The 15296-nt window shown below is 36.6% G+C and overlaps 1 protein-coding gene across 4 annotated transcripts in view; it reads right to left on the minus strand.

The window, feature by feature from the left end:
- Positions 1 to 331: 331 nt before the first annotated feature.
- LOC121314347 (nuclear receptor coactivator 2-like) overlaps positions 332 to 15296 on the minus strand; it is a 114270-nt gene continuing 99305 nt past the window's right edge. For 2 of the 4 annotated variants that reach the window (XM_041247497.1, XM_041247496.1), the window contains exons 16-23: positions 14188 to 14404; positions 13225 to 13515; positions 12501 to 12578; positions 11733 to 11985; positions 6345 to 6522; positions 4996 to 5185; positions 4619 to 4717; positions 332 to 1559 (exon numbers count right to left, since the gene is read on the minus strand). In XM_041247497.1, coding sequence (XP_041103431.1) covers positions 1548 to 1559; positions 4619 to 4717; positions 4996 to 5185; positions 6345 to 6522; positions 11733 to 11985; positions 12501 to 12578; positions 13225 to 13515; positions 14188 to 14404 — 1318 coding nt within the window. In that variant the 3' untranslated portion in view covers positions 332 to 1547. The remainder of the gene's footprint in view (positions 1560 to 4618; positions 4718 to 4995; positions 5186 to 6344; positions 6523 to 11732; positions 11986 to 12500; positions 12579 to 13224; positions 13516 to 14187; positions 14405 to 15296) is intronic. The other 2 variants (XM_041247499.1, XM_041247498.1) reach the window with 2 other exon arrangements.

Below are 15296 nucleotides of genomic sequence, written 5' to 3' on the forward strand. Positions count from 1 at the left end.
AGACAACGATTATTCATGAACACCCTTAATCTGAAGCACAGAGATCAAAGGTAGCTACAATTAATACTGAAGTACCTTGTTTTCTGAGTGAACTGCAGGATAAATCTTGTCTAAAGATAAATGTACAAAATTGTAAGACAAAGATTCTCATGTAATAGTTATTGCTTGGTTACATACACCAGAACAGTAAAGTTGTCTACCTAGTAGTTTTTGTTTTCTAAACACTCCACTCTAAATGAAAAGAAAAAAAAAATCCAAAAATTATATAAAACAAAAAAACACAAACAAAAAAAACACAACACATTTGAGTTATGGCTATTTTTCTTTCCCCCCCCCCCCCCCCCCCCCCCCCCAGTTAATTCAACTCACAGCACCACTGCAAGTGGTAACCTATACATTGTATATCTATATTCAATAGATGTGCCAGTAGAAGTGGAGCCTCTGATGTATGTGACGCCCCTCCTTGGCACAGTCTGAAACATACCCTCCATGTGCTAGATGCCATTCCCAACAAGACACGCCATTGCAACTTTAAGACCAGATATTGGGACAGTATTTTAAAGGTTAGGATAAATTCAGAACTACTCAAAAACAGGATCACATTTCTGCCAACCTATAAGGGCATTTTAGCCAAATTAAAACTGTTGACAAAATGATAACGACCAACATTTATGGGAGTATATTTCTGATAGGACCATTCTGGGGTCTTACTGCAAGAAACAAGTGCCCCTTTCCGGCATATAATCTAGACACATTTTTTTTTTTTTTTTTTAAACCATCAGTATTGGATAGAAACAAAATGGATATATATATATATATATATATATATATATATATATATATATATATATATATACACATATGCTTTTCTGTTGACTACATAAGTCTGGCTTTATACTAAACAATTTTTACAAAATTGTATATATTCTTCAAACCATTAATTCTTTGTAACCTCGCTAATTCATTTATTAACCCTTAAAGTTTATACAGTTTCTTATTTTTCATACAACAAACCCTGCCAAGCAAAAGGCTTAAATCTAAAATACGGTGAAGAATTCTGACAAAAAGCCTTCTGACCCCATTATAACAAGAGAAAAAAGGAGAAAGTGACAAATGAGAGAAAGACAGAGGAGAGAAAAGCAAACCATGTATACTGTAAAACTGAACAAGAGAATGGTCATCTTCCCCAGAAAGGAATACATTCATCTGACAAGGATTCTGTTGCCACTATCAGTTTGTTGTTCAGGGGAGACCTAAGTCACACTACGGTGAATGCAATGAACACACTGACTGGCTTTCAGTTCGCTTACTTGAGACCAAGCAAGCGGAGGTTGCTACTTTGTGATGTTTTGTAACAGGGTTTGTTTGTTGTTCTTGTTTTATCCCCTTAATCCTCAGATCCTTTTGATTGAGAAGCCTACCACGAGCAGGCCTGGCAAAGCTATCCATCAGCCAGTTGGTTGGTTGGTTGTCATAAATGTCAACTTGTTAAATACTGACTGAATGAATTGCCAGGAAATGTTTTGAGGGCCCAGTAGTGGTGTTGGTCAACAGTATTTCTGTAGATGAAATATATATATAAAAAAGAAAGAAAAAAGAAATTAGTTAAGTTAAATGCATTTAAAGTAAGCCTTTTATTCCTATTAAATGCTTCTCTATTTAATTTAGATTCACAAAATGCATGTACAGTAGTATAGTGTTATGCGCTGTTATCCTCAAGATTTCGATTTACCCATACCATGATAAATATCAACCTAGCTCTGTAAATCAGACATTTCCTCACCAACTTATCCCAACTTTTGCATGGTTTCTGGAACAAGCATTTCTCATAATACAATATACATAGTTACATAATTATCAACATGTAAATATAAACAAGCTTACTTTTGCTGATATATTTTTAAAAAGAAACCACACAAAAAACAAAAACACAACAAGCAATACATTACAGCAGTGCAAGCTATGCATTGTGCAGCATTTTGTTTAAATACACATTTAAAGCAGACTTACACCTGGTGAGATTAATCCAGGTCTTAAAAACAGAACTGTGTTTAGGCATACATCCTTCCCTGTTCTGATTGTTAATATAAATGAAGCTTCACTAATGGACAAACACTCAATTATTTAGCTCAGTTAGTTACAATAGCACTCTCGGAATATAAATCAAGTACAATTATTTACAACTGGAAAGGTTATTACACAACTCTTAATACACTATTAGATTGGTTCACATTACAAAAGATTGTTCTACTGTTAAATATTCATCCAGTTTTATGAGGCTTAAAAGCTTTAATAGCAGTGTTCTTCAGATCTAAATCTCTTACACAACATCTGTATGAACAAAGATAAAAAAGGAAGGGACAGCATTTGTTCAGGGTTGTGGAGCTTTAGGTGACACACAAAATGTCCCCAGAAACTGCCTTACACACACATGGTAGTGTAGAGTTACATGCAGCAAAACCAATAGTATGACTAAAATTGATGAAATCAATTTTGTATTTTATTCTAGAAGTGAATTTCTTTCAGCACATGGCCCTGGCCACCAACACATTCATAGACCTGCAGGTATGAAGTCACTACTTCAAATGGTCTCAGAGAAATAAGGCTGTGTGGCAGTGTCAGTGGCAGCTTCAATAAAAAAATAAAAAAAATAAAAAAATGCTACAAAAGTGTTTATTTTACTTGTACAATGTACATGACTAAACTAACCCTACAGCTACAGCCAAAAGTTTTGCATCACCTAGAAAAAAAAAAAACTATATGAACATAATTTAGTATTTTATATAACATCATCCACTCAATGAAACTACAAAGTGCTATCACAAAAGTCTAGTAATAGTAGTACAAGATTCCATCTTAGATTTCAAAATGTCACATTTTTAAATGTCACTTTTTCATTAAGTATATAGAAAACTACAAAGCAGTATGCAATTCAATATGTTATGTAACATTATTCAGCAGTTTTCATTAGACTTTATGAAGCAAAAGTTGTTAATTCTAGTGGTGATGCAAAACTTTTGGCTACAGCTTTAGAGAATCATACAACACTGCTGTGTACCAGGTTCAGTATACCATTACCTCAAAGAGTTAGATCTTTATCATCTGGAAACTCAAAAGTTATATGACCACTACATAACAACCATCTTAGTACCATTAGATTTTGCATAATTGTGAAATATGAAGTCAACATCAAAATGGTTTAAAAAGACATTCACAGTAGGGATGTCACGGTATACCAGTTTTACGTAAACCGTGGTATAAACTGCCACGGTTATGAAACCGCAACCACTTTTCTATACTATGATTACCGAGTTCACAGTATCGGCGCGTTTTTGTATTCTCAGTTTGTCCATAGCATTTTACATAGCATGTGTAAAATGCACTGTATTACTGTAGAAACCCTACCCCCCTTTGCAACCTAGGTTTTATTTTCCCTTTTGAAAATCTGTTCCGTTTAACTCAAAAACTGTAATAAAATAAGCATGCAGTCGTGTTGCTGTTAACAGCACACTCACTAGCAAACTTACTTCTTGTGAAAATAACTTGCTGTAAATGCACTAACATATTTTTAAATGTATTCACACGTTCAATATTCCATTGTGCATGTTAGGTGTGTGCAAATTTATTAAAACAACCCTCTGCCTTTGTAATTTGATTAGTTGTACAATGTATAGCACCTTTTTTATTTGCAAATGGAGATTTTCAAAGTGGTGTAATTAAATACAGACATTCTGCTGTAATTTTATTTTTAAAATTGATGGAAACTTTTTATTTTCTCAACAAGTTTTGTAGAAGAAATTTAACTACAACACTTTAACATTAAGATTTGTTTTAAAATTTTATTTTGTTAAAAAATGATGACCAGTGTATTCTTTAAATAGCCATTTAAAAAGGGATTACAAAAAAATGACCTGATACGGTGGTATGGCAATAACCGTGGCATACTATACCGTCACACCCCTAATTAGCAGTTGACATAACAGCAGATTTATAACATATTTAAAATAAATTGTGAAATACAGGTCTTCAGCTGCACTTCTTTGTACACCACTAGACAACAATACAAAAAACGTTTAAAGCATGTTTGCATGTTTGTTTGTTGCAGTAAAATTGTAGATGGCATTACTCTTTTTTTTTTTCAAAGCATAATTTAGATCCTAAAGAGTTTACTTAGCCCACTGCGAACCAGGTTGAAAAATCAATACATAAGTATCAAATTAGTCGTACAGCTTCAGTCTCCATTTCTGTCTGGTTTACATACAGGTATACAGTCCTGAAGTCGGAATGGATTTGTCCTTTAACATATTGCCTCCTCAAGTACAAAACCAACCTTGCACTAAGTGCATGCTACTAATTACAGTGCCATTTTAAGATTTGCCTGCCATCATTACTGTTGTTAGAAGAATTACAAAAACTCATTATGTTAAATTATTCACAACCTTGTTGTTCCAAGTACAGCACAACAAAGTGTAGGCAAACACTTAGAAAGCCTTCAACTTGTAATGGGTTAGGCAAAGACATTTAGAACATAAAACACAAGAACATAAAGCTGGCCAAGATAGAATGGAGCAACCTATAAGTTATATGTCCTTTTTTCCCCTTATTTAGTGTTATTCACATTTCTCACCCGAGACCCGTCACCCTCCTGCTTAATCATATCCATTCCAGGCAACTGATTTGGAAAGAGGTTTCCTCCCCTCATAGTAGGATCATTCACCTGTTATAAAGAGAGTGTAATGCATCACATTAAAAAAAAAAAAAAAATAGAAAATGCAGGACAGTATATAGACGACACAAGTTTATGTCTAATTGGTTGGTCAGTATTTACTTATCCAACTTGTCTTTCTTCATAGACAGTTGCAAGATATTGCATACAATATTTTAAACTTGAATAACTTAGGTGAAATATGTGTATTGTTAGAGTCAAAGTTGGTCTTGTATGCCCCATTTTTAGAGGAGGCCCATGTTAAGGAGGCCCAAGGCTGCATCTCTTACCTGCTCAGGGCCCATGGAGGACAACCCCGATGTAGGCACCGAAGTCATGCTAATCTGCCCCGACATCTGGTTCATGTTGTTCATACTGCTGGAGTTTGTTGCCATGGACACATTGATGTTCATATTGTTGTTGTACATGCTGGCATTTGACTGTTGCCCAAATTGAGGTGAGGACTGTTGCGAAAACATGCTAACAAAATAAGAAAGAAAACATATTTGAACTTGAACAGAAAAGAACAATTAACTAAGTACACCTCGTACATTGAAGCCTCACCTTTCTCTCATTTAATACTATAAAATGTGTGTTCTGACTTTTTTTCTTTCGAGTATTTTTGTGCATCTCTCTTTTTTTAAACTAGTCTTGACGAGGTCTACCGAATGTTTCTGTTCAGGATGGCACTAGAGAAGTGCACTCACTGGTGGTTCCTATGACCTGCTAATTTTAAAACTATAGATTTCATTGCTGTCATTCTGACTTGAGTTTAGTATTTTGTTGTGCTTGTTTGTTTTGAGTTCCAGTATAATGCAAAATGGGACACCCTGTTTCTCTTTAAAAATTGTAATCGTTTGTGGCCACTTTCTTTGCTGTTGCCCTCCTGATCCCCTATATTAATAGATTTATTTATTCTCTGCAATTAATTTAATATATGTGTGCAATAAGGCCCGGCAGGGTGTTGCTGTACGTCAAATATACAGACAAACAATGCCCGGAGGCCTGAAGGGCCTTATTGCATTTATAATCTAGGTCAAACAGTGGATTTAAAAAAAATAAAAAATAAAACAAAATCATGTTTAGGGAATTTATTATTATTATTTTTTTAATTCAATATCATTTCGCCAATAAAGTAGTCCCGTTTACAACTTTGAACTACACACTAAGATAAGCTGTGTAAATTAATTTAACAAAAAATGCAAAAGTAAGTAAATCTAAATCTTTTAAATATTGTGCACATTGCCATTGAAAAGACGCACAAGGGGGTGGAGTTGCGTCAGCACTCAAAAATACCGACTCAGAAAGACAGCTATTTTTAGATTTTTTTTTTTTTTTTTTTACAAATTTTTCTTATTTTTTTTCATTTTGCTATCTTCATGTAATTGTTCTTCATCCAAAATCGGCATGTTTGCTTACTACTGTTGGGATATTTTTTGATAGCAATTGGTCACTCGGTTTTGTAGTTACTGTACATCTAACTGTAAAGATGGTTAACGGTACTTTAAATTATGTGAGGCAGCACAGTGATTTTGAATATGTGACAAGGCTCCAATCTGTCCATATCCATCCAAAATATGGACAGCTGGAACCTTGCTCGACCAATCACATTGCTTGTTTCACTCACAGAGGAATTTACCTGTTTCCACTCATATTCCCCTGTGACCATCCATTCAACTCAGACGACGACTGGAAGGTTGTGTTAGCCTGGGGCTGTTGCATCATGGGACTCTGAGCGTGACTCATCCTGGGTGACATCAGGGGGCTTTGAGGGGCAGCAGCTCCACCAAATCCTGCGTCAGGTTGCTGATTCATCCCTGAAAACAAACGGACAGCCTGTGAGCCCTCGCAAGGCATGGATAAACCAATGTGTACAGTAGCTCCTGCACTACAACCCACAGAGAGAGACCATACTGAGAGGCCAAACTTTACACTAGTTATGGTGCTCGAGTTGAGCAACACACTAGACAAAAACACCTGCATGCCACAACATTACAAAGTGGCGGGAAAGTCTTTTTAAAATTTGCCCAGGAGTGATTGGAAAATAAATTAAATAACTAATATGGCAAATGCATTGGTTAAAATTCAGCCAAGTGTTATACAGTGGTTTTAGCTAACAAAATAATTCCTTAAATTCCACCAGTTGTGCATTTACATTTACAATATCATTAGCGCTGTCTAATGGAGAACCAGTGTTAATGACTCTACCTCTGGTGTTGAGGGCTGGTGTACTATCACTATTGACAGGAAATTTGCATACAGTTACAGCACCCCTTATTCAACCTGTCATTGACAGCAGTAAAAAGAAGAGCAGGCTGATGTGTTTCACTTAAACAGCTATGTGTAATATTAACCGTATAAAGATAAGCTTATTTTGAAAAATGTTAGTGCATGCAGAAACATCAAAACTCAACTACACACAAGGGAAGTAGTAAAAGTGCAGCTAGAAAGAAGATTTTAACAACAAATATTATCTTTTCTTTTGATTTCAAAGAAAGTTGCCAGTGATTCCCAACCACCGTCAGTCTTGGCCTCAATACTTCACTTGTACAAGTCTTAACTGACCATCTAGTTGTCATAACACAAAGAGCTGATGGAACAGTGTACATGTACGGTCATATTACTACAAGACAAAGTTTCTGTGTCATGCTGGACATGGTTTTGAATTCACACACAGGAAACTAAAACACAATATTTAAATGATGCTAGGGATTTAGACTGCCTACTGGATCAAGAAGTTACCAACACACTATCATAGCCAGCTGAAAATGACCCAGCCACAACCAGGAATAACAGGAACGAAAACAAGACTCCTATTGCAGAACGGTTTCAAACATTTCAAGTTTTTATTATGTGTTTGATTATCCTCAGTTTATAGTTAACAAGATCAATTTATTAAAAACTCATAGTAAAACCTGGAAGGGATCGAACTGCTACACCGTCTTACTTCCATCCCTGAATAAGATGGCTTCAATTTTACAATGGGCATAATTAAATCTGAACACAGGAAAACACAACCAGGTCTAGTATGGTAAAGTATCAAATCGTAGTACCATGAAGTTCTGGATTTGATTCTCATGAAAGGAAAGCCACAAAGCGGATTCTTGTTGACCCTGATTTTGTCCTACCAGAAGCGATTACATACCTTGCCCTGCTTTTGGAATTTAAATGTTAAAACGCACTCAACAATGGTAAAAACTGGAGCATAATTTGGTTTTGATTCGCCGGCAAACTTTGTACGGAACTGTTTTGTACATGAAGTGCCAATATGTGATGTGGGCTATATATTACGAAGTGCCAATATGTGATGTGGGCTATATTACGAAGTGCCAATATGTGATGTGGGCTATATTACGCGAGGTGTATGTATCAAAAGAATAAAATTAAAATTGCCATTAATATTTTAATATACTGCTGGAGTTTGTTAATCTGACTTGTGTTTGTTTGTCCAAATACATTCACAGTGATCACTGCACAGAGCAGGTTTAACTTAAATTAAAAATAAATAAATAACTTGGCGTGTCCCACAATAATGTTGCTTTTTTTCCTCAAATATTATTTCTAGTGACTGAACAACGTTTTACTCATGTTTTCTACAGTTGTACTTCAGAAACCAGAACTTGGTTTGAGTCGGTTTGTTTACAATCCTTTCATAAACTTCATGTTGCCGCTCCATCACCAGTGAATTCTTGCCACTACCTGCTGCAGCAGGAGGTTTCATATGACACGCTTCAGCTGTATTTTTGTTACACTGATTATATAGATTTTATAGGACACACCAATAGAGCGGACAGTCTCCACATGGACTTAAAAGCACCAAGCAAAAAATAAACAACTGTGCGGTAGGCTGTTCTGAACTTCATACTTGAAATAACACATTTTTGGTAGCCAAGAGAAGGGGGCCTACTTAAAATAAAAGTGGAGCTGTAAAACTAACGTTTTTACTTTTAGCAACTAGTTGTTCCAGTGTTACAAAACTCGTGATTACTAACTCAATGATTTAACAAGAGATGTCTGCTTTGCCTTTAGCTCCCGTTTCAGCTCGTACGGAGTTATCTTTTTATATACTTATATAATAAAAAGGTAGCATACATACTAGGGATGGTTAGGCTCCTTAGCAAACAAGATGCATCCTTTGTCAACAGCAAGCACCTCAGACAACATGACACATACAAGTTTTAGTAGCATCACATGGAGTGGGACAGATCAGGTTAAATGTGATTAGACACGTTCATTTAAAAAGCAATAGCTCAGCACCAAAAGTAAAAGCAACAGCCAATTAGTTTAGTTATACCCAACACACGACATGAATGACATGATCCGATTTATACTAATATTTAGAATCAAGCATAAAGGTACAGTACCAGTCAAAAGTTTGAGTACACCTGCTTGAAACCAGGTTTTTCATGATTATCTATGCTTTTAACTGTATAAACTTGTCTATAAGCACTTGGTATTTCATTATATGACCCGTGTACTTATATAAGCTGATAATCATAAGTGAACTGCATTCAAAAATTTAATTTTTAAATGAAAATGTAAATCTTGTCAATTTCAATGAAATGGTCACCCAAAGCAAGGGGATTTCAGACTGAAGCCCAAGTCAGTTAAAAGTCTGAAATGTGTATAACACAGTGTTAGAACACTGGCCTAAGTACAAAAGTGTCTTTGTTAGATGTTCTCGGAGTTAACTAGCACGTTACCTAATTAACCTTTTGTCACCAATTACTGTTAACAGGTGAGGGTGCATGATTACTAAAAATATAGGTAGCATAGGCACAAGTTTGTCATTCCTGAATGTAAGGAAGCAGAAAATGACAAAATATGCTCAGTTAAGCAAAGAAAAAACTGGACGTTTGAGGAGTGGAAGTCAGTCTTATGGACCAATCAGTCAAAATTTGAAATATTTGGGTCCAACCGCAGAGTATTTGTAAGACGCAGAGAGGGTGAGCGTATGAGTTCTGCATGTGTGGTTCCCACTGTCAAGCATGGAGGAGGCAGTGTCATGGTCTGGGGTTGCTTTGCTGGTGACAGAGTTGGTGATCTTTACCAAGTCCATGGCAAGCTCAACCAGCATGGCTATCATAGCATACTTCAGAGGCATGCCATTCCATCAGGATTATGGCTAGTTGGGCAGTCCTTCATTCTTCAGCAAGATAATGACCTGAAACACACCTCAAAGTTGTGGAAGAACTATATGGCGAAGAAGAAAAGTGAAGGACAACTCAATCTAATGACCTGGCCTGCCCAGTCTCCAGACCTCAATCCCACAGAACTTGTATAAAACAAACTGGACAGAAGAGTCAAAGCAAAGCTACCCACAAGTGCCCTACATCTCTGGGAATTGCTGCAGAAGAACTGGGAAGACATGTTGGGTGATTTCCTGCTGAAACTTGTTAACCGAATGCCTTGTGTTTGTGAGGCTGTTATTAAGGCAAAGGGTGGCTATTTTGAGGAATCCAAGATTTAGAGTTAATTTTCAATTTTCTTGAACATTGCTTTGATACTCCTTATGTTTTGTTTTGTATATTGTAACATGTGTTTTCATTTTCAAGTATTTATAGAAACATATACGATGTAAAACATTGTCAATTATGAAAAAATGGAAAAAACCTAGTTTTCAGCAAGTGTACTCAACCTTTTGACTGGTACTGTATATGTGCTTTGTATATTCTAATATAAGACAATCTGTTTACTGGAATTTAGGTTTTGAAATCGCTTTTGTTGCCCAAAGCCAAAAAAAAAAAAAAAAAAAAAAAAAAAAAAAAAAGAAGTACTGTTATACCAGTATATTATGGTATAGTCATTCATATCTATATACAGTCAATTCTCGTTAAAACGAACACAGGTTAGACACATTTCCTGGTCCCGGCTAAATTTAGCAATCACTTATTGCAAATTACTTCTTATAATTAGAATTTGTTTAACACAAATTTCCTGTTAGTGTGAATTATTTTGGAGCCCTCCTCAGGGAAAAATCTGAATAAAATGAAAATACCCAAGTTTGACCTGCTGAGTGTAAAGGATATTTGGAAACGCATTAACTTGGCATCCACATTAGCACCTTTGTTTTGTATTTTGGTGCTGTTTGTGGAGTAATGATCATATCATGCATTTCGAGTTGCCCTTGTGCTCACGCAAAAATGTGCACTGTCCTTGCGTACAAGAGAACGAAAGATGTTGTTACAGATTTCACCATTCAACGAACACTTTGTCAACCTTTCTAGAAAAAAAAAAGCTTATGAAGAGCACACTGTGGATGCAAGTTGTCAATGTTTCTGATTTGCTCAATACCCTGCTGTTGAGGATACATGGTTTAAAAATGCCTGTGATCAGAATGTGACATGCAGGTTTCAAGGGCAGTTCATTTGCAATGTATACTTTTAAAAAGTTCACTTTCAGTTGTATTTTCAATAAAACACACAACACTTTTAAATGTATAATACTTTTCAATGTTCTGTAACTGGAAATTTATTTCAGTGTTACTGTAACTTCATTAAAATTTGACAGTATGCTTTTGGCTTTAGATCGTTATTAAAACAATTTGGTTTTTTTGATGGTCCCTTGAAATTCATATTAACGACAATTGACTTTATGTATGTGTGTGTATATGTATGTATGTATGTATGTATGTATGTATGTATATATATATATATATATATATATATATATATATATATATACATACATACACATACACATATATATATATATATATATATATATATATATATATATATATATATATATATATATATATATATATATATATATATATATAAAATTTATTTTAAACTACAAGCACTCAGAAAAGCACGACCCTTGGGAAACTGGAAGGCATTGTGCTGGATTTGGGGACTCATTACAGGCCCAAACTGTCCTCCCATGTTTCCCATCATTCCCTGGTTAGCCAGACTCATCTGGGAGCCATGCAAGGAGCTGTGTGAGAGGAGCTGTGACCCAGGGTGGTTGGGGGACACTGGGGAGAAAGGGCTGGTGGAGGGTGGTGGGGATTTAAGTCCAGTACCGTAGTTTGGAGGGAATGGGAATTGCTGTGGGTTTGCTTGAGGGATCCGTGGGTTGCTCATGGTGCCCGGCATCCCACCAGAAGCCGTTGCTGCCATGCTTGGCGGGATGTTGAGGCCCTGTGCCCGCATCATCATGGCTCTCTGCTGCTGCTGCTGTTGCTGCCGCTGCTGTTGCTCGAGTTGGCGCTGGCGCAAGTGCTGGCTCAAGAGCTCCCTCTGTCTCTGAGCCAACATCTGAGCGTTGATGGTTCCCTGAGAGAGAGAGTACACAAATAAATAAATAAATAAATAGATAGGTAATCACAAACAAAGCCTTCCCTTTTATCACTTTATTCATTAAAATAAGTAATATTACACAGTAGGATACACAAGGTGTCATCTTTTTTTTTTTTTTGTAGAAAAAATTCAACACTAATGTGACAAAAAATGACAGAAGAAAACCTGAATGCTAGTTTTGTACAACAAAAACTTAATTAAAGAGTAAATGCTTTGAAAATATGCCCCATTGTTTCTTTGGGTCCTTGGTACAGTCACTTTTCACTAGTCAGACATGTTTGGTTCTTCAGTTGCGTGTGAGAAATGTTTCGTCTTGCTCTTAGGCTGGTTCCTAGTGGACATGCGCCGAGAAACTAGAATCTAAACTGGTATAGAGATTGAACTACTCTCTCAACTGACACCCATTTCATTGATTAAACTTGAATTGCTTTACAGAGCTATAGAGGATTGAAATACATATAACAACTTCCTACACAGGGTGTCATACTAACCTGGGGTGGTACGTTTTGTCTTAGAGGTAGGTTCATGTTGGAGACATTGTTGAGCTGACCCATCAGTGGCTGACGGTTCTTAAAATAATAACAAAATATATATAAAAAAAAACAAAAAAAAACACATACCATAATTTAGACAGATATTCCGACATTTGTAAATGTATTTAAACAAACAACACAAATCTAATTATGTTAAAAGTTTAACACAACTTGTCTAACATCTGCTTGAATAAAAATACTTTCAATTTTATTGACCTGTATAATATATTAAAAGTTGAGATTGTAATATTTAATCAATATGATATACAGCAAGGTGTCCCATCTAATGTATATATACAAAAATACTCCCTTTGCCCTTAGAATTCAATGTGGACTGCATTGCTCCAAAACTCTGTTATACTTCCTTGCACCAGCAGGTGGTGATCAAGACTACGTTCCCACAGTGCTGCTATGCACTACACCTACTAATCCTGCTTAGGGGTCCTCAGGTGTATAGTTTATTTTTTATTCTTAACACTGTCATTTTATTTATGCATTACTTGCCTTGTTAAAATGGATTCTGAAATAGGTTGTTGTAGCCTAACACCCTGTGTTGTCAGGTAAACAGTAAATGAAACAATATTACTGCCTGAACTATTTTCTTGCAGAAGACCGGGATCCCTGCAGGTTCTGGAGGACACAGAAGGCAGCAGAGAGATCCAGAATCAGAAATGTCCACTACCTGCTGTGCTTGCAGTCTGTGTTGAAGCTGAAGCCTCAGCTGGTTGGGTTGGTTAGGCACCATGCCGGGGGGCCGCAGCCCAGGCCTGGTCTGGATGCGCAACATTGAGTAGCCAGGTCTCTGGCCCATCTGATTGGCCAAGGTGTGAAAACTGGCATCCTGCATGGGAGGGTAATTTCCCTGGGGCATGGGAGGTGGAGCAGAATACTGCTGGCTGTAAATAGGAGGCTTCTGTTCCAGCATCATACTGGGGTCCTGGCTTGGAAACTGCTCAGGGTCTACAGCCTGGCTCTGTGGAGAGTGACATCAACAAACAGTGTGTTTCAGGCCACGCTTTCACATCAAATCAACTAAATAAATACATACATGAAGCAAATTATTCAAATTAACATGGAATTAAAAGCAAATTAAATTGCATATTGTGCTTACTATTCAAATAGCATATTTTGGGAAATTTGGCTCCATAAATGTACTTAAAAATCACTCCAGACCCCTGTCAACCACACAGTCAGTACTGCTGGTGATCAGTTTAAACCCAATTCAAGTGCTAGTGTGGTTGTCCTCTATGTAAAATCACCCATCATGCAAAACATGATTAATTTATTAAATGGAGATTAAAAATTGTAGGTCGCAAATGTTGACAGATTTAAATCAAAAATGGTTTTGAAGATGGCCCCTTTCCTCTTAACAGCTGCAACAAATACTCTATTTTGTATTTAGTGCACATGAAAACTTGCCTTTTTAGAAGACAAAAAGAAAGAAATGTATTCAAATTGGAGGTGATAAATATTTGAAAATCAACCAATTAATAAACAGGCTGATTAAACGCCTGCACATTTAGGCAGAACAACCTAAATTACCACTGCTGCTATTTAAGCTGCGAAAAAGAAAGGGGCCCCAAACACATTTTGTTTTGCACAAGCACAAATGTTTTACCTCCAGTGCACTAATGTAGGGACATACCTCTTTGCTGCAGATTTCACGTGAACATAGAAGCGCAGGTTTAAAGATTACCTGGCTGACCAACGCAGGTATCCCCAAAGCACGGTCTATTTCCTCCAGGCCGTCAAAGTCCTTTAGTACCGAGTAGAGCTGATTGAGCAGAGTGCCTTCATCTGTCAGGGCTTCTGTGGTTGCAGGCGTGCACAGCAAATCATCCTGGGAGCTGTTATAGGCTTGTCTGGAGGAACAAACAAGGCATGGGGTGGGAGTGTTAGATTGAGCTACCTACATAACTTTCCTCTAACTATCCACCTCCACAAACGAGAATTCAAGAAGAATCAATGTGCATTAAAAAACAAAAAACAAAACTAAAAACAAAGAATTTCTTAAAGATAAAGGTTACTTTTGCCTGGCCAAGTTCCTCCCTGTGAACTAGTTAGTCTCTTGAAGAGAACAGATTCAACGGCTTTTCAAAGCATTTGACGCAGATATTTTAAAACAAAATTGAGTCAAAAGTTTCTGTCTGTAGACATATAGAGATAGGTTGAGTAAGCTTGTAAATGATACATAAAGCTGGCTCCATTGTATATATCTTAAAACCAGATATTTAAGAAACCCTAATTAACAGAAACCATGAGTGGGGGGGGGGGGGGGGGGGGGATGGGACACGGTCGACAAACAGGGAATATCATTGTTTACGGATCCCAGGAAGTATTTGTTTTCTATACATTCAAACGCACATCATCCAATGCACTGTTTTACAACAAGATATTTGATTATGTATTTATTATACCAGGAGGGCCCTGAAATTGTTACAGCCCTGTATTAATAATATGTGAAAACTGTACAAGTATACTGTAAGAGTATACATTGCAGCAGTGGTGCGCAAACTGCGATAGAACTGGCCCTTTATTCATAGTCTTACCCCCTTACTGACTCTCCTAGCTTAATTTGCTTACAGTGACTAATACATAAAAATATGCACATATATACATAACAAAATACAGAACAGAAACAGGGACTATTTCCTTCTCTGTGACCATCAGTGTTCTCACGTCACTGGACCAAAATGAACTTGAATGAACAGGATTTCCATGCTTTTACTCTGTGAGGTACTTGGCTCACCCTGG

Source organism: Polyodon spathula, chromosome 4 (genome assembly GCF_017654505.1).
Source record: "Polyodon spathula isolate WHYD16114869_AA chromosome 4, ASM1765450v1, whole genome shotgun sequence".
Taxonomy (NCBI): domain Eukaryota; kingdom Metazoa; phylum Chordata; class Actinopteri; order Acipenseriformes; family Polyodontidae; genus Polyodon; species Polyodon spathula.